The 18,540-nt window shown below is 40.4% G+C and overlaps 1 protein-coding gene across 3 annotated transcripts; it reads right to left on the reverse strand.

Moving 5' to 3' along the window:
• Positions 1-705: 705 nt before the first annotated feature.
• On the reverse strand, positions 706-17,119 carry gemin4 (gem (nuclear organelle) associated protein 4). Of its 3 annotated transcripts, XM_028463767.1 has the most exons (7): positions 17,022-17,119; positions 16,905-16,957; positions 9,744-11,705; positions 9,096-9,249; positions 8,744-9,014; positions 4,326-4,976; positions 706-3,003 (listed from the first exon to the last, which is right to left on the reverse strand). In XM_028463767.1, the coding sequence occupies exons 2-7, from the start codon at positions 16,912-16,914 to the stop codon at positions 2,782-2,784; spliced, it is 3,270 nt and encodes a 1,089-aa protein (XP_028319568.1). In that variant the 5' UTR covers positions 16,915-16,957; positions 17,022-17,119; the 3' UTR covers positions 706-2,781. The 3 variants fall into 3 exon arrangements, with proteins under 3 accessions (XP_028319568.1, XP_028319569.1, XP_028319566.1); XM_028463768.1 differs by having other exon boundaries at positions 8,744-9,008; positions 16,905-17,117; XM_028463765.1 differs by having other exon boundaries at positions 16,905-17,117.
• Positions 17,120-18,540: the final 1,421 nt, after the last annotated feature.

The raw sequence follows: 18,540 nt of genomic DNA on the forward strand, positions 1-18,540 counted from the left end.
ATCTTGATAATCTCGAGTGTGTGTGTGGGGGGCAGTGGCTGCCTCTCGGTTTGGTGTCTTAGGGGTGTCTGGGGGGCTGCTCGGCCGTGGGGGGGTTGCGTGGGCTCCCTGGCCCCCGCTCTTTCTGCTAGCCTGGCTGCGTCTTCGGATCCAGGGCAGCACTTGGGTTTGCTGTGGCGGTTCTTGCAGATACATTGGTCTACGATGCACTGGCATGCCTTGGACTGTGGGATAAAACTCGTTGTAGGCTTAACTTTAGACACATTGATACCAAATACCTGTTTTAGGTAATACCACTCACTCATTCTGTCCACAGCCACCACCATTGTACCTAAGCTTCACACTTATCACCAGACTGGCTTGATTACACAACACAATAAGCACAATATACACAACTACAACTTCACATCTCACTCTCACTTTACAATAATCAACTCTTCCCCACCCTTCCATTTTCTCCCTTGAATCTATCCTCCCTGCTCCCTTCCCCCTCCACCTCACCCCCTCACCTAGGTGTAACACTGCCCTCTCTTTTTATATTCTTACCCTTCCTTAGGGAGGGCTGGTGATGGTCACAATTATGCAATAAAATAAATTCAATAACAAACATGCATTGCTGTCTAAAAAAGATTGTACTTCTTGTCGTGTTGACCTTTGATAGCATGTGCAGACATGGTAAAAAAAAAAAAAAGACATCCCAATGTATACAGATGATACGGTCGTTTATACTTGGGGAACGGGTGCTGGACAGGTAGCCAATAAACTTACAGCAGTAATGGAGAAGGTTGCAATATGGCTACATAATTAATTTCTCACATTAAACGTAAAAGAAAACTTCAAAATGTACTTTGTGAACAAATATAAACAGTCATCCTTTCCAAATATAACTGTACAAGGGGAAGTAATACAAAATGTCACTGAATATCGTCACCTGGGTGTGATTTTAGATCCAACTCTTAGCTTTAAAAAACATATCACAGATGTGTGTCTCAGGTACAACATCAAAACGTTCAAATGTATTAGAAACTCCTTAACACTGGAGACTGCTAAAACTTATTTTAATGCAATGATTATGTCTCGGTTTTATTATTGTATAACATGCTGGTACCAGGCAAGTAAAACCGCTCTGAGGCCGTTGGAAACTTTGCACAGACAATCGCTCAAAATCCTCGACTGAACATCACGACACCACCATCACTGTTTAGTCCTTCAAAAATATAGACTGTTAAATTTTGACAACATTCAAAGATTTGCTTCAATACGATTGGCCCATAAAATCTTAAATAACTCTGCACAAGCAACTTTATACAGTTCACTTCTGCTGACAACTAGAACCACATGAGTTTAGCTGTTAAGCTATAATCTGGTGTAGAACATGTCTTTTGTGAGCTTTATTGGATTGTCCCTTCAAAGACTATAAAAAAGCAAAAAGATAAAATAAAAATAAAAACTGTTTCTCTTGTATTTTGAAGGTAGAGGTTTAGATTTATTAGGTATTTTTTGGGAAACCACTTTCACATGTCAGAATAACAGTATATCCAACATATATGGTTATAAGGGGTGTCAATGGGACCAAATTGGTCCCGAATTCAAAGAGTGTTGGTACATTTTATATCTCCTGTTCTATGCATTTTGCAATAAATGTGATCATGGAATTATGGACATGACAAATGAAAACTCATGTCCAAAGTATATACAGTTAGGCTTTAAACTTAATGAGATATTGAGAATTTAAAACAAAAGGCAGAGGGTACACATTTTTTCCCCAAAGGTGCCCCGAGGGTTAACTGTAGATTTTGACATGTTTTATTATAATATAGATCCTTGTAGGTTTGCCAATCTTAAATGATTTTAGACACTGCATTTCAGTCTGCCTGATGTGTATGCAGCATCCTCATCCTTTAATTTCATGTATTTGTTCTGTTTTCATACTGTTTGTGTATATAATAAATTTTCTCGCTAGTTTACTCATCTTTGTGTATATATTTTATCAGATATCTATAATGTTGTCCCACGTGATCAGTAGGTGGTGTAGCAAATGTGTGACTGATTGCCTGTATTACATAAGCCTGTTCATTGTACCCATGCTGTTAAGGTCTGACCACAATCTTGGCAATTTTTTACTTGCATTGATCCAAGTGTGCAGATCTTTTTTTGCACAAATACGAAGTTAATATGTATTGCATTTCAAATTGATGCAAAAATAACACTTTTTTAAGCTTTTTGTAGCTACCGGTTCTCTGTACGGTTGTGATAAATGCCACCAGTGTATGATGTAAAAAGAAAGTGACAGCAGTAACAGCATTTACATTACAGGATAATTTTTCTTTCGTGGCATAATTTTAACACTAAATCATCATGTTCTTTTTCAATTCAACATCTCATTAAGGCCATGTTTCAATAATTTATGTTTTATTTATTCTAAAAAGTCTTTCTACACAGTATTTAATTTTACTGGTAACGCGAGGTAGGTTGAGATGTAATTTGTGTATTGTATCTATGGGAAAGGGTGTGGATTGAGAACATTAGTTGTTAGACTTTTTATCCCATATTTATTTTAAAGCACTTTAGATCTAATACACTTAAAAAGATCTTGAGTGTGCTGTTCATATATCTGGTAACCTGCAGATTGAATAAAATGAAGCTCCTGGAAGTTCATTTTTGAGGCACCTTTACAAGGATTTTATTCACACACACCAAAATCATAATCAGTTAACTTGGGGCAGCCCTAATATTCATGGAAAGCAAACTGTGGAATGTTAACAGATATACATTTCTGCATCAGGCTGTAGAGGATACGAGCTGTGCAATCTTTTGATGCAGCACCGCTTTCATCACCTTGCTTTGTAGGTTATCTGTGATGGTGGAAAAGAAGTGCCGGTTGTCATCATTCTCCACCGCTGTGCAGCTGTCGGGAAAAGCATGCATGATGGCTTCATACTGGCTGAGGAGGTTCAGACTAGACAGAAAGAGCGGCTCACTCTGGCCTCCCGGCATCATCACCTACCACAAACAGAAATACAGCTTTATAAAAGCAACCTTTTCTTACATCATGACTCCTGATTTAGGATCAGATACAACAGACATTGTGCACTACAACCAGTTGAGGGACACTAAGGCAGCCTATATTTGTGTTAGGGTGTATTGTGGAGTTTAAACATTGGGACCAAGCTTCTCATAGTTTCAGTCTTTTGGGGGCAGAAATGAAATGGTGACCGCACTTTGGCTGATTCACCAATGAATCTGCATATAAAGCAATTAAGCAAAAGCATCTACCAGTAGTCACTAAACTTCACAAGTTTTAATATTCTGTTCTAATTTGGAACAGATTGGAGGGCCCACACCAACGGATGGAGTCCTGCTGCAGTGCATTGTCACTGAAATTACAGCAAACTAAAGACATGTTTTCACAACCTTTAATCATAGCTGTTAAAAGTCAAATCAAGTTGTTCTCCAGAGATGTCATTTTGTTGTCCTTGGTTTTTGATACACTGAGAAGTCGCCACTCTAGCACTGGCGCCCCCCCCAAGCAGTTGGCTAGAGCTTGCGATTTTAACTAATTAAAAAAAGGAGCCAAAGGTCTCAACAATGTATGATCTTCTCCATCTAATATAGAAGACATGTAGTGGAAAATAAAAAGAGGAGTTGTATGCTCTGGGGCAAGAGCTTGCGGTGGATGTCTGTCAATAGTGTGAAAAGAACTCTTCTGCGGCAAGGGCAAGACAAGGAGGCTACTGACGGGCAACACAGTGTTAGCTCTTTCAGTCAGTCTTTTTCTTTTGGTTAACTCAAAATGAAAAACTTAAACACAACAACATCTAAGTGCAGATTTACATTACTGCTTTGGTTACATCTTTTCAGCGCTTACTTGTTTTATCATATGTATAGAGTGCTCTTTTAAAAAACTCACTTCCCTGAACTGGGCTAGACGTGAAAACACAGCTATAGTGCCCGTTTGTTTTATGTACCATCCTATTGTGCACCATCGTCCTAACTTCACTCTTCAGTGTCTACTTATTCTTCACTCTTATTTATTCTTTATTTATTTTATTTTTTTACTTATTTCTTATTTTAATACATGTTCAGTGTTCACTGCGGGTCCGAATCAAAACAATTGCAGTCCTGTGTATGTGTCCAGTATATGTTGTGGGTTGACAATAAAAATAATTCAAAAGACAATTAAAGGGGCTTGACAAACTTAAAAACCTCATCTGTACCAACTCTGAATAAAGGACCTTCAGTAATAAATTTAAAGTTATACACTAACATCGGGCTCAAGTGTTAAATGTCCTCTGCCAACTGACATTAAACAGAGGTGTTCCTACCTGGATGTGTTGAATGTGGCAGTAGAGCTGGCGCAGAACAAAGAGCACTTCCTGGCAGGGAGCAGTGTCCTTGTCAACAGCTCCCCTGAAAGTGTCTGCAGACTGTATTGTAGAGCTGCATTCTGAAGATGCTGGAGTTGTAGAAGTAGCAAGAGCAGCAGAAGATGGCAGAGGCAGTTTGGCGCCCACAGAACTCAGGATCTCCCTTACAGCGTGAGCGTACAACCTCCCCACATGGGCCCAGCCCTCTGACAACAGCCAATGGGAGCAGCTGGAGCCACAGAGCAACTGAAGAACTCTGAGGAGAAGGACTGACATGCAGAGCTCGCAGGAGAACCTCCTCAGGTCTAGCAGAGGTAGGAAGTCCACATACTCCAGAGAGAAGGGCACATGTAGCCGAGCGGACGTGATGAGCTCCTTCAGTGCGCGAAGCAGTCTGCTCCACTGGGACACAGAGCAGGAGGGAAGGACCTGGGTCAGAGCCACCATCAGGCCTTTGCTGAACATGCTAATCTGCCCTGGCTTGTTTTTTTCCAGAGAAAGGCATGACAGCATGACGGACTGCAGAAAGTCGGATATCGAGCAGCACTCTATCCAGGCTAAAAGTCCAGTCCCTGGGCCGTATGCAGGGAGATCTAAACCAGACCATTCCTGCAGAAGAGATAGAGGTCTTACTACAATACAGCTGAAAGAGACTGATTGTCCGCATTAAAGCTGATATCCGGAGGTTCTGAGAAATCATTGTTTATGTATCATTCTTTGAAATGCCAAAAAATACCTAACTAGTCTTTTACCATGGTCTACTGCCAGTGGTTATTCATATACATGAATGCCTTCATCCAATGAACCCCTATACAAATGTAAAAATGAGCTGTGATCGCCCAGCCAATAGGCTTCGACTTCCTGTACCAGAGACTGTCAATCAAAGTGAATGCAGAACTGTGCACGAAAACTGTGCATTACAACAGCAAACAGGTAAATATGATTTTGGCTCTTACCTGACCAATAGACCTATATCAATGCAACACGATACGACCTTGCTATGTTGCGCGATGCGTGTGCAGAAAAGTAGAGGCGTGGCTTCTGGTAAATTAGCAGAGGCAGGGGGAGGAAGTGGAGAGGTTTAGAGCGGGACAACAAAACATTTTCTCAGAAACTCCGTATATCAGCTTTAAGGTACCAAAGTGAAGGACCAGCTTGCAGTCTGAACCATCTGAAACCAATCCAACTACACTCATACCAAAGTCAAGGAGCATTATTTTCTGTAACTTTCCGTATTTTGTTGGGCTTTGTTCCATTAAGAAAGAGCTAATGCATTCTCTTTTCTTAAATTCTCATTAAAAGGTGAATTGACAGCATCACAGTGAAATATCAATGGTCATCTAAGTACTGTATGAATTCTGACCTTAGCCCTTACATTATTTGAACCACTGAGCTACTGTATGTGTATATTTATTAGGGATGCACTGAATTGACAATTCTTGTCCAAAACCAAAAATGAGAAAACCCAAGGCAGAAACACTGAAAGAAATGATCATACAAATTATTAGTACCATTGTATTTATGGGTATAAATGTGTACTAACCTCACTATAATTTAAACATTTCAATTGTATACATTAATATTAGTGCTTCAAAGAATAAATCAATTCAAAATGTGAAAATATTTATCAGCCCTGACATTCCAACACTGCACAATATAAAATAAAATAAATAAAATGTTTAACTTGCATTAAATAATAATGTACAGGCCTATGACTGACCAGGCTGCTGAAAGAGGAATTAAATATGTTCTCTCATCATAACACCAAGTGCATTTAAGTTGTTGATGAAGAGCAGCTTATCTGATTTATTACAGTGAAATCTGTTCATGACTCTCAGCTCTGATCCACTTTCCTGCTCTGTTCTCCAAGCAGGTTCTCTGCGTTCATTGCGGCATGCATAATTTCTTGTGTGCGCTAATTAACTCCATCCAAGCAATGTTCTTTATGGAACGGATCAACTATAGTCGCAATGAAGTGCAGAGAATCTTGGTGAAATGCGCGCTGACAAACTAATGCTGCGTTCAAACCGAAAGCATCTTCTGCGGCACCGGATGCATCTGCCGTACGAAACATACCGCAGTGTCCGCAGGATCAAAAAATGTCCCCATTCATACGCACGTCTGAAGCGAAGCACTGCCCACCAGCGACACATCCAACTTGGTGAGTTTCACTGCCTGCTGAGGCAAGGAGCTGTGCTCTCCTCTCACAAACATAAACCACCAGTGAAAAAAGCCGGTGTGATTAGAGGCTAATGCTATCCTAGCTCAGCACTACAGAGAGAATTTTACCTGCTACTACCACCACCTCGCTGATTCTCCTCCACGCCTAATCCTTCCTAGTGCGGTCGCGGTTATAAAGGCCATTTCATACAGCTCCAGGTGGTCGCACACAGCTTCTACTCCATGGTTGAATGGGTGAACAGACCTGTGTCCGTGTTGACGGCCTGACATCATTGTCAACAAAGACTCAGATTGGCTTTCGTCATGCGAAACAGCTGCATGAGTTCAATATTTTCAACTCTTGCGAATGTGCAAATATGCGTAAAATCGGGAGCGTGCCCGCACGGCCAACGCACTTGACGTGCGGATCAGACCGCACAGGAAAGATTTCGCATCTGGGATGCATCCATTGACTTTGTATGTAATCGAAACGTATGGACATTTCGTGACGCATCCGGTGTGAACGCAGCATAAGACAAAATTTTAGTTCTGATGCGCAGCCAAGCGTCAGGCTGTCATGTCCATGTTAACCACAATATTGACGTGACATAAAAACACAGGGCTCGAGACTGCAACCAAATTGGTCGCATATGTGAGTATACTTTCAGTGTGTGCGAGTGAAAATTTTATCTGGTCGCATCCTTGCGAGTGCGTATAGGTGACCTTATTTTGGATGCAGTGACTGAGCGCTCCGTCACGTCCCACAGAGTGTATTTCTCTCTCTCTCCCTCGCTCCAGGTGAAAAAAAAAAAAACTATCGGAATAAACAGTTATTTTTTTACAGAATCTATTAATGATTAATGACAAATAAAATCATGATATAACAATTTGTAAACCTAAAATAAATAATGTTGTGCAATGACTCAGCACCTTCCTACTTCCCCTCCTGCAACATCTACAGACCATTAACTTTCCTGCACCTGTGGCTAACCTTAAGTTTTAAATCCCTGCTAAAATAACTAAACCAACAAAAACACTATTCTGGAAAAAAAATAGAGATTTTAATTGTGTGGGAGCAGATTAATTTAACCGCCAATGTGCCAGTTAAATATGCATGTTTTATGTGTGGCAAGAAATTAGCAATTAGCAATGTGTTGACCACATGATCATACATTATCAAATTCAAGTTACTTTTTGTAGCCTTTCAAATACATTAACTAAAAAAAATCTTCATATAACTGTGTTCATGCAAACTGAGATGCATAAGAATTTGAAGATGAAAATACTGTTTTATTTCTTGATGTCAATTTATTTTATTCTATTTTAAAATGTTTTAAGTTTCCATTTACATGATCAATATAAATCCAATCAAATTAAATCAAACATTATTCTATATAATTTTAACTGTACAGAATTTAATACACTGTATGGTCTTCATTGAGAAGGTATTTTTACAGCTCCAGAGGACTTTAATCCAGGTGAGTTGAGGTTAAATGGTTCCTTGTAGAGTAAAGGTTGCAGACCCCTGACCAGGTGAAGAGGGTCAGGAGACCCCTAAGAGCCGGACCCTCTGAATTTAATTCCATGGGGTGAAGCAATGCAGATGCTAAGTTGGTTATGCTACTGTTAAGTTAATTCAAGTACAGCATCTCTGTAAAATAAAAAAACAGATAAAATAAATGTATAAAATAAATGACCTGTTATTTCAGCCACTGCTTGTTGCAGCAAAACTTAATACTGACACTAAAACATGAGGCAAATATATCTCGAGTCATTGTCAATCTTTACTTCATACAAAACTACAGTGTGCCAGTTAAGTCAACTATTCATCAGCATGCGTGGCTAAAAGAAACAGGAAAAAAGGGTGCGACCAAATTCTGAGCAGTGCCACCACTGGAAAAGTCAGTGTAGAGCCCTGAAACATAAAGAACACTTACATGCACAGTCTCAAACTCTGCATGAAAGATGTTTTAGTGCTCAGATGTAATAAAATACAGTTGCTCCGCGTGTCCAGACAAGCGCAAACTGACCGCAGTGTTTGCTCGGCTCGCGTCTTCACATTATCGTGTCTCAGCTGAAAATGCACTTTTGGGCCATTTTCGTTCGCCGAATTTTTGGTGCAACACACACACACACAGACACACTTTTGAGATCAAAAGGGTATTTTGCAAATATATATCTGTTTTAAAGTTGAGGTTTTTTTATTGACTGTTTACCTGTTCAGGTAGATCACACACAGCCAGTAGTGATGAGGGCACCTCGTTTTTGAAGTGCTCACCCCACACTGGCTTAAGGTAGAACCCAACGGTCCAGTCCAGCTTCTCTACCTTATTGTAGAGCCAGAAAAGAGCTCTGGACCAGCAGCTGGGATTCGCTGCCACCCCCACACCCACCAGCTGCCCCAATGTTGTAAGCACAGACATCAACAGCTCCTTGGTGTCCATAGACCAACCGTGAACAGCACTTCCTGGTGGCTCCTGCCTGCATCTAGGTCAGATTGATTTAAATTAAGTGCAATTTTACTAACAATAGTGAGTATTCCAGATAAGCATAAACACTCAGACAAACCTGAGGGCCTGGTTGTGCAGCTGGGCCAGGATGTAGAGGAGGGGGAAAGGAGAGCAGTCCATCACCCAGTGAGGATAGGAACCCTCAGCCTCCTGCACACACACAGACAGAGCGGCCCGGAGGAGCTGCAAGCTCAGCTGTATATCGCTAAGACCTGCAGAAACATCCAGAGTGAACAATGGCTAAAAGCTCTCACGTTGGAAACATGAAGATATTCAAAAACCTCGTGGTTTAATCAGATAAACTAATGCAGCCTAAAACCTTTATCATACATTTTTAAAGAACGTCACCAATTATATTTTTTTTAATGCAATGTTTAAAAAAATAATCTAACAATTTGATAACTTAAGCTCACGGTTTGCTCTATACACTGCTTACTGAGTTTATATCTTAGACAGAAAAACCTGTGATACGCTAGAATTGCCTAGATTTTTTTAAATTACTGAGCCACTGTACATCTTCTATAGTAAGTGTCATATCATTTATTTACAGTATTTACAACAGAGTCTTACTGTGCTACCCTTTGCCACTTACTGGATTGGATGAGTAGATTTAGATCCCCCACAAAGATTGACAATTTGACAGCGTTCTACAACTACTATCTGAGGTGGTGTTAAAGCACGAATAGGTTCACAATTGGACACTCACCCCCTGCTGAGAGCTTGGGAAGGACCAGGGTGTGCACCACTTTGTGAGGTGGCAGAAAGCTTTGCCCCTTCTTTTCTGTCCCCACTGCTGCAATTGGCATCATCAGAAGGCCGACAAAACCAAGCAATTGCTCAATTTCATTGGCTGACAAACATTTAGTTGCTGCAACTTCCTGCAAACACTTGGAAAAAACATCGCTTTCATCGTCGTTTCTTTCCCTCACATCTTTGAAGCCAGGCAGCTGCTGCAGGATTTCCGCCATCAAATGGAAAGTTCCTTTATTGAAAATAGCTGAATGGCAGCAGTATTTCAAAGTGGCTTCTGGGTTCTGAAAGGCCACCCTTGCTACTAATGAGGCAGCAGTATTCAGATTTCCCTGGGATGCTCCTCTGCTTCCTCCTTGAATGATGCAGTTGAAAGTCATATTGAGCTCCTTTTCAAACCCTTCACTCAGAGTGCTTGGGACAGAGCACCCAAAGAACCCTGTTTTGGACAAGGTCAGCATAGCAGTCAAGGCTTTGTTTTTCTCCTCTAATGAAAGTGCAGAGAAAATGTCCACAGTTGCTTTCAGCAGCTTCTTGCACTGCCTCACATCTGCACTGTGGAGTTTTGAAATTACACAGGAGGAGAGGCTGATGAGTGTGGTGCACTGCTGGAAGGCTTTCTGGTTCTTTTCCAGGCAGTCTAGCAAACAGTCAAAATCAGGAACCAGTGATATGTCGCTGGCAAACAAAGCTGCAAAGTTCTCACAATCTTTTAAGTGATTTATGATGATGGTGGTGGTAACTTTAGCATTGAAATCTGGTCTGCTCGCTGTGCTGGTGAAAACAAGTGTTTTAAGCAGTCCTCTCAGAATACCAAGAAAAGAGTCTTTGTCTTCTCCTTCAGGCATCTCAGTGTTGAGCAGAGCAGTCAGGACTCTCTGGGCACTGAGGTTTAATTGGAATGCAGAGTAACTGGGACTGGAACTGGAAGCAAAATCTGTTTTGGTTTGCCAGAACAGGGCAAGATCAGTTACGATCTTCAAGGCCTCGCTGAGCGTTATGCTACTGGCCTTAAAGGGAGCAGGTGTGTAAGAAGCATATAAGTCTCTCTGAGCCTCTCTTACAAGTTCTGGACTCAGTTCATCAGGATGGATCCCTTTGATGGCAAAGACTTGAGACAAGAGGCACATCTTCTCTCTGGTTGGAAGCAAAACTTCCTGATCTAGAAAGAAGGAGGTGTAAAAAGCATCAAGAGAAAGAGATAGTGCCTGACAGCACAGCTCTGTTGAAGTTATGTCTTCCTTCATGTCCTGAAGTGCATAGAGGAGAAGGTTTAGAACACCAGAGTGAGGGAGTGAAGCTGGTGAATTGAATATTTCTAGCTTTACCCTCTTCGGACTAATGGGAGACAAACTAGGGCACTTGAAAAGACGAAGCAGCTGGTTGGTAAACATCACCTCTGTATTCTCATCTGCTACTGCTTTGATTTGATCTCTGCCTTTCCATAATTCCCACCACACTTTCAGAAAAAAATGCATGTCGTGTTGACTTTTGGGTTCACTCCTTACATGCCTAGTCATCCTTTCTAGCTCCACACAGATTTGAGCTGGTGGAAAGCAGAAGAGTAAACTGGCAAAAGTATCTGCAGCATCCATTGACTTGACCAGCTCAAACAGGATAACACTGTTCACATCAGGGAGGCCATTCTGCAGGCAGAAGAAAGGGTTTTCTCTCCATGATGTCTCAATGTCCTCCCCGAGATCTTTACACAACAGCTTCAGCCACACAACACAAATGAGCCTCTTTCTCCAGTTCACAGTTGTTGGGTCATTGCCACAATCCGCTCTGCATACTTGTCCAAGCGCCTCCAGGATAATGTGACCCACCTTGCTCCATTCAGCCTTCTGAATACAGGACAGCAATGGCGGGGCACAAAGTTTCTCAGCCACCACAAAGGCACCCTGAAGAACTGCAGAATCTGAAATGAGCAAAAACACAAAGTCTTAAAAGAAGCCTTACGTGAAGAGATACACAACCCATCACATGAATGCACTTTGTATGATAGTCCTAAAGCTAAATAATAAAATGTTACTAATTTGTGTGGGCATCACCATTTTGGAGATTTGAACCATATGTGACACACCATGAGAAAACCAGGAACAAGTCGCCCAGGGAACGTTCTTCTGAAAGTGTAGATTCTAATATTTCCCATGGTGTCCCACACATTAAAATTAAATAATGTTTGAAGAAGTTATGGCTGTTTAAATGTTGTCACTCTCTAAAGTACACAAGGGAGAATACTGAAACTAATTGAAAGCAGAATAAACTTGAAGAATGTATTTATTTATTTTTTTAATCTCTGTTAGAGCCTTAAAAGACATGTGTTTTATTCAAATTTAAATTAAGTATTATGTGGGACCCGCAGTAATATTGGGACTGTTATAAACAGTACAGGTGGTGACATCACAGCATAGGGGATCAAAATCACAGCATAGTAACAAAGACCTGTTTAAAAAAAATCAAAAAATCTGAGCTACCTGAGTTCATTTATATTTTAAACTAAAATTATATACAGTGCCTATCAAAAGTATTCACCCTTTGGATGATTTACCCTTTTATTGCTTTAATAAATAAATCCAAAGTACAAGAAAATGTGCTTTTCTCACACAAAAATGTAAGGAAATACTGTTTATTGTCAAAGCAGAAAAAGGTTTCTACAAAGTAATGTCAATTAAACAATAATATCATCCAAGGGGGTGAATACTTACGATAGGCATTAGGCACTGTTTGTTATGATTATGTTAATTCTAAAATTGTTTCACAACATTTGCACTTATCACTTCTTTTGTTTCACATTAGGCACAAAATAACAAATATATAATTGAGTTTCTTTACGGCTCAGAAAAAGCGATTGTAATTTAACTGTCAAATGAAAAAAATGCCAGTTACTGCAATTGTATTTGACCATGAATAATTGAAAATAGAAAAAAAAAATTGACCCCAGGACTGGCTGTCCGTGCAGTATGAACATGAATCACAATGAAACTCCATCATTCAGCCAAACAAAATGAATGTTGCCAAAATTATTGTAGCATCCATTTTCACACCCACTTGCTCCTTTTTCCAGGGTCTCTGGGTATTGTAAACAAGTTTATTGCTCCCGATAATTTGTTTGAACTGATTTTTATATCGGCAATATCAGAAATCAGGAATATATGCCTTCTACGGTACATAAATGTTGTCAAACTTTTGGCTTGTGGAATTCATTAAGGTCCAATCCAGACCACATATATTTATGGGTGAACTCACTGAAGTTACTTATTGGAGTAAGCAATCATCATTCAAAATGACAGTGTTTTTGTGCATAATGCTACAGTGATATCCAAGAAAGGCTTCATTTGATATGATTCTCAGAGTCATTAAAGACTGTCAAATTATTGTAGGCTGCTAATTATTCTAATGCTAATTTTCCACAAGTAGTCAATGATTCATATTTTGATGAACTTGGTATTTCATAGACTACTTGCATGAATATTATTGAGTAATTTTACTGTGTACTTTGAGTAATCCTCTGTCAAAATCCTGTACAGATCAGTTGTCGGGTTGTTTTTCCATGAACCTTGAGGTGTTTACTGCGGTCAAGCCAGCCTCCACTCCGAAACCCTCGGTGATTCTAGCCACCAGCCAATTTGCGGTGCCTGTTTATTGATGGTTTTACGGTAATGCAGTCGGAGGACGGACTTCAAAATAAAAGCAGACTTATGAAAGCAGTCTGCAATTTCACACGGATTCAATCAGTCAGTCAGTCTGTTAATTGACTGATGAATTTATAAAGTGATTAGTTAAGTAATTAATTGAGCAAATAAGAAATTAATTTATTGATTATTTACAGAAATATTATTACCATTTTAATACTGATCACATTGAAGCCTTAGAAGATTGAGGCAAAGACATTTCATCTGTGTGTATAATTGGTCCAACATAAAAATAAACACAGTAGCTACAGTTTCTAATGTGGAATTTCAAAATAAAAGCCCACTTCATAGTCAAATATTATCATAATTCCCACAAGTTCAGATCCACATTAAGATGAAAGTCCCTGTTTTGACAAACTAACTTCAGTTCAGACTGATAATACTCCACCTCAGAGTTACAGTCAGAAAATTCCAGGCAAGTCAGATGTGGATTTTAAAATTATTGCCCTCTAAAATGTGACATTTTGCTAATATTTCACTTTATTAAAAAAAAAAACAAAAAAAAAAAAAACTATATGATTCTACAGACTAATTTCACTTCAGACTGATATTAAAAAATCTGAGCAAGAAACTCAGATTCTTCTAACAAGTTTCAAAATAAAATGCCACACAAGTTTTAAATATGGGACCAAGTAAATGTGATTTTGGATTACATTACATTTAAAGAAAACGTCCTGTTATTACAGTCCAATTCCACTTCAGGGTTGTAGTACACAACCTCATGGTGTGACCCTATAAGTTTCAAAACATTCTGATGTGTAGTTTCAAAATAAAAGCTCACCAAAGTTTCAAAAAATGAGACTTATTACATATGACTTTGAATTAATTTTTAAAGAAAACTACCTGGTATTAGTCTTTTTTTTTCACTTGTCTGCACATGCTGTCAAAGGTCAACATTACAAGTGCAACAGCAATGCATGTTTTGTTAATGCAATGAAATAATTTATTTTATTATATAATTGTGACCATCAACAGCCCTCCTTTTGTAAGGGTAAGAAACATTTTATCATAGGGAGGATATAAAAATGGGAGAGCAATGTTACACTTAGGTGAGGGGTGGTGGGGGAAGGGAGCAGGGAGTCGAGACTCAAGGCAGAAAATAGAAAGGGTGGGGAAGAATTGATTATTTTAAAGTGAGAGTGAGATATGAAGTTGGAGTAGAACATATTGTGCTTATTATGTTGTGTAATCAAGCCAATCTGGTGACAAGTGTGAAGCTTAGCTATAATGGTGGTGGCTGTGGACAGGGGGAAGGAGTGCGTGGTAATACCTACAGCAGGTATTTGGGATCAACATGTCTAAAGTTAAGCCCAGTATGAGTTTTATCCCACATTCCAAGACGTGCCAGTGCATCGTAGACCAGTGTATGTGCAAAAACCACTACTGCAAACCCAGGCACCGCCCCAGGCCCGCAGATGCAGCCAGGCCAGCAGAAAGAGTGGGGCCAAGGAACCCCAGGCCACCTTCCCACGGCCGAGCAGCCCCCCAGATGTCCCCGAGATCCCAGACCGAGAATCAGCCACTGCCCCCCACATACACATCCGAGAAAGCCCCAAGGAGTCGAGCACCCAGCGCATCCCGCGACCAACCCCAAGACCCCCGCCAGCATACCGCCCCCCCACCCATCCACACCCCCGCACCAAACCCCCAAGGGGAGAGCCCAGAGAGCCCCCCGCCCGAGACCCCAGCGGAGGAGCCAAAGCCCATGCCCAGCAGACGACCAGAACCGTGCCGAACGGGCAGCCGGTGGAAGTCCGCCAGTGGGCCCAGAGCTAGCAGGGACCGGACCCCAGGCCAGAAGGACCCAAAATAGAAGCAGCACCGGGAGCCACAGGTCCAGGGACGACGACCATGCCCATAGCCACCTAGGGCACCAAGGGGATACTGCAAGACCAAGCCCCCCAGATCGCCTTTTCTCAATGCCACCCGCGCGATGACCCGCGCACATCAGAATGTTTTGAAACTTATAGGGTCACACCATGAGGTTGTGTACTACTACCCTGAAGTAGAATGATACTGTAATAACAGGGCGTTTTCTTTAAAGATGAATTCAAAGTCATATGTAATAAGTCATATTTGAAACTTTGGTGAGATTTTATTTTGAAACTACACATCAGAACTTGCTAGAATTATCTTAGCCATTGTGTTCATTTTTATGTTGGACTTTTTATTCACACATAAAATGTCATGGCCTCCTTTTTCTAAGGCTTCAATGTGATCAGAATTAGGATGGTAAAATAATCAATTATTCAATAATCAATTATTTTATTCCTTAGATGTTAAATTTATTAATAACTCAGCCATGTCCAAACATTTCCACAATGGACCGATGTGATTGTAGATTTTCTTCTCAACCAAGTAGCAGCACATCAGACTTGTCAAGTGTTCATAAGACGGTGCTTTTATTTTGAAGTCCGCCCTCAGACTGCATTACCGTACTGTCATCAATAAACAGGCACCGCAAATTGGCTGGCGGCTAGAATGACCGAGGATTTCCGAGTGGAGGCTGGCTTGACCGCAGTAGGTGCTTGGTATGGACATGATTCCAAACCAACCAGATGTAACTTCCCTTCATATCGGTGCTTGGGCTTTGGCTCTAATCTCCTGAAATATTTGTACAACATTGAGTAAAACCTTCGTGTTGTCCGCGGTAAATAGTGTAAATAGGCAAGGCAAGTTTATTTGTATAGCGCATTTCATACTCAAGGCAACTCAATGTGCTTTACATGATAAAACATTCAATTGTTTAAAATCAATAAGAACATTTAAAATCATCAGTAAAATCAATTAAAATCATCATTACATCAACAACATGACAAAAAATCTCTCTCTCAATCATATGCAGTGTAGAAAAAAAGTGCCTTTAACTTTGATTTAAAAATGTTCACATTAGATGCTGACTTCAGCTCTGCTGGCAGTTTGTTCCACTTCTTTGCAGCATAACAACTAAAAGCAGCATCACCATGTTTACTGTGAGCTCTGTGCTCCACTATCTGACCTGTGTCCATAGATCTGAGAGACCTGCTGGATTCATACCTGACTAACATGTCACTGATGTATTCTGGACCAAACCCATTCACACATTTATACAAATAGCGGTTGTCAGGCAAATATAAAGCCCTGGCAAAGGGCGTTGCTAAGGCAAATGTCCCGGATGATGATGTCACCGCGAAAAGGTGTATTGTGAGACTTCTGTCTGACCCCGTTTCTTCCAGCAGATCTTCAAGGCTTACTCATTGTGATTACCGTAAGTGTTAGTATATTCGCGCACAAGAAAACAACGTGCGGCTGATTTGACCAGGCAAACGCGAACCACGGCTGGCTTGACCGCAGTGCTGCACCTTACTTTAAAAATATAATTGCCTGTTAAGAAAAACTATCTCGGACAGAAAAGTAAGTTAAAAAGCATAGGTCGTGCTTACCTTTGTCCATCCCAACGCCCAGAAATTAACTCCGCTAACCTGCTGATGGCTTCCTGTTCCGAAACAAATGTTTAGTAGTCTGACACAGAGCAAAATGCACGACAGCGCCGGTCCCACCTCTTCTTCTGACAACACTATCATTCAGTCCCACTGCACCACCATGAGGGCGACTTCTGGCTCCCTTTTCTTCTTCTACTTGTTTTCTGGCGCAGACTTCTTCTTCTGTGGGTTATTACGGCGGTTGGCAAACAACAATTGGTGCATTACCGCCACCAACTGATGTGGAGAGTGGATCTGTCCAGTCCCTCCTATCACCTTTCCTATCCACTTTTCCATAACCCCATGGATGACGGGGGTTAAGAAAAGGTGTTAGGAGATGAGTAGGAAAAGGTGATCACGTTTGTTTTGACGATCAGACGCACTTCCACTAGGTGACGTAATAATCCTACGGCCGTGCCTCTTTTCCTCAGAGGGTTATACATTATGTCAGGCTGCCATCGACAACAGTAAACAACAAACACAAAAGAGTTAAAAACAATGCGAGGGGCTAAAGTCAAAAGGAAGAATAATGTGTGCATGCAAAATTCAATACATGAGCGCATACGATACACAAATATACATATAACCAGGTAAAGACAAAATCAAAAAATGCGAACAGCAGTGAAAAACTATACAAAGCAGAGATTTGTGCAGGTGAAAACCAACTCAAGTTTCATGTTTATTTTATTTCCGATCTTTTAGGGGCCATATACCATTTTAGTTAAAAAGAAAAAAAAACAAAACAATAACAACAAGTAAGACTTATGCTTTAGCACACTTAATAAGTTCAGTTTTAGTGGCAATATTGACCTGCAGAGACCCTGCGTTAGAGTACCAAATAATATACAGTACTGAGAACCAACCACCTCAGACCCGCCATCTGCTGGCAACAGTGGGGATTGGTCAGGGCAGGTTGAATGTGGGTCTCAATTAATAACTGATCCCTTAATTTGAAGTTTATTAATAGCGTTTTTGTAGGCTTGCTGTCTATCCAGCCTAAACAAATAGACAAAATTCTGCTCTCCCTCTTCAAGCCATCGTCTACGTGATTTTATAAATCTCGTCCAACTTCTGTTGGAGATTAAGTTCCTTTTTGTCAGATTCAGTGATGATGCTGACAGATTTTGATAGTAAAGTTGTGATCTTTAAAATAGTATCGTTCTCAGCTTTCCTTTTTGCCTTTACTACTTAACTATAGAATTTTCTTAAATATTTTGCAGATTCAAATTGAAAAGTTCCCAATTAACAACAAATAAGTTTTGTGCCACTGCATTTTCCCAATGTTCACTTATTAGGTTTAAGATGGTGTCAGCCACTTAACTGTTCTCTAAGACTGAACGATTAAGTTTCCTATATGATGATTTAGGATAATTATTTTGGGGTGAAATACACAGACTTATGGTTTTATGGTCGGTCAGTGGGACAGGCACAATATCAGATGTCACATTATTTAGGCTCTTGGACACCAGCCAGTAATCAATACATGACTGTCTGGTTAAGGTTTTATTGGCCCAAATAAATATCTTCATTAAAGGATGACCCTCTCCCCAGGAATCTGTTAGATCAAATTTTGAACCAAAGTTTTCCCAAAGTCACT

The sequence above is a fragment of the Gouania willdenowi genome, chromosome 13 (genome assembly GCF_900634775.1).
Source record: "Gouania willdenowi chromosome 13, fGouWil2.1, whole genome shotgun sequence".
In the NCBI taxonomy this organism is placed as follows: Eukaryota; Metazoa; Chordata; class Actinopteri; order Blenniiformes; family Gobiesocidae; genus Gouania; species Gouania willdenowi.

Coding starts and splice junctions, on each gene's coding strand:
- gemin4 (XM_028463767.1), bottom strand. Junction 9,015..9,095: donor CTGCACAACCAGGCCCTCAG/GTTTGTCTGAGT, acceptor AATCTGACCTAG/ATGCAGGCAGGAGCCACCAG. Junction 4,977..8,743: donor TGTGTGATCTACCTGAACAG/GTAAACAGTCAA, acceptor TCTCTTCTGCAG/GAATGGTCTGGTTTAGATCT.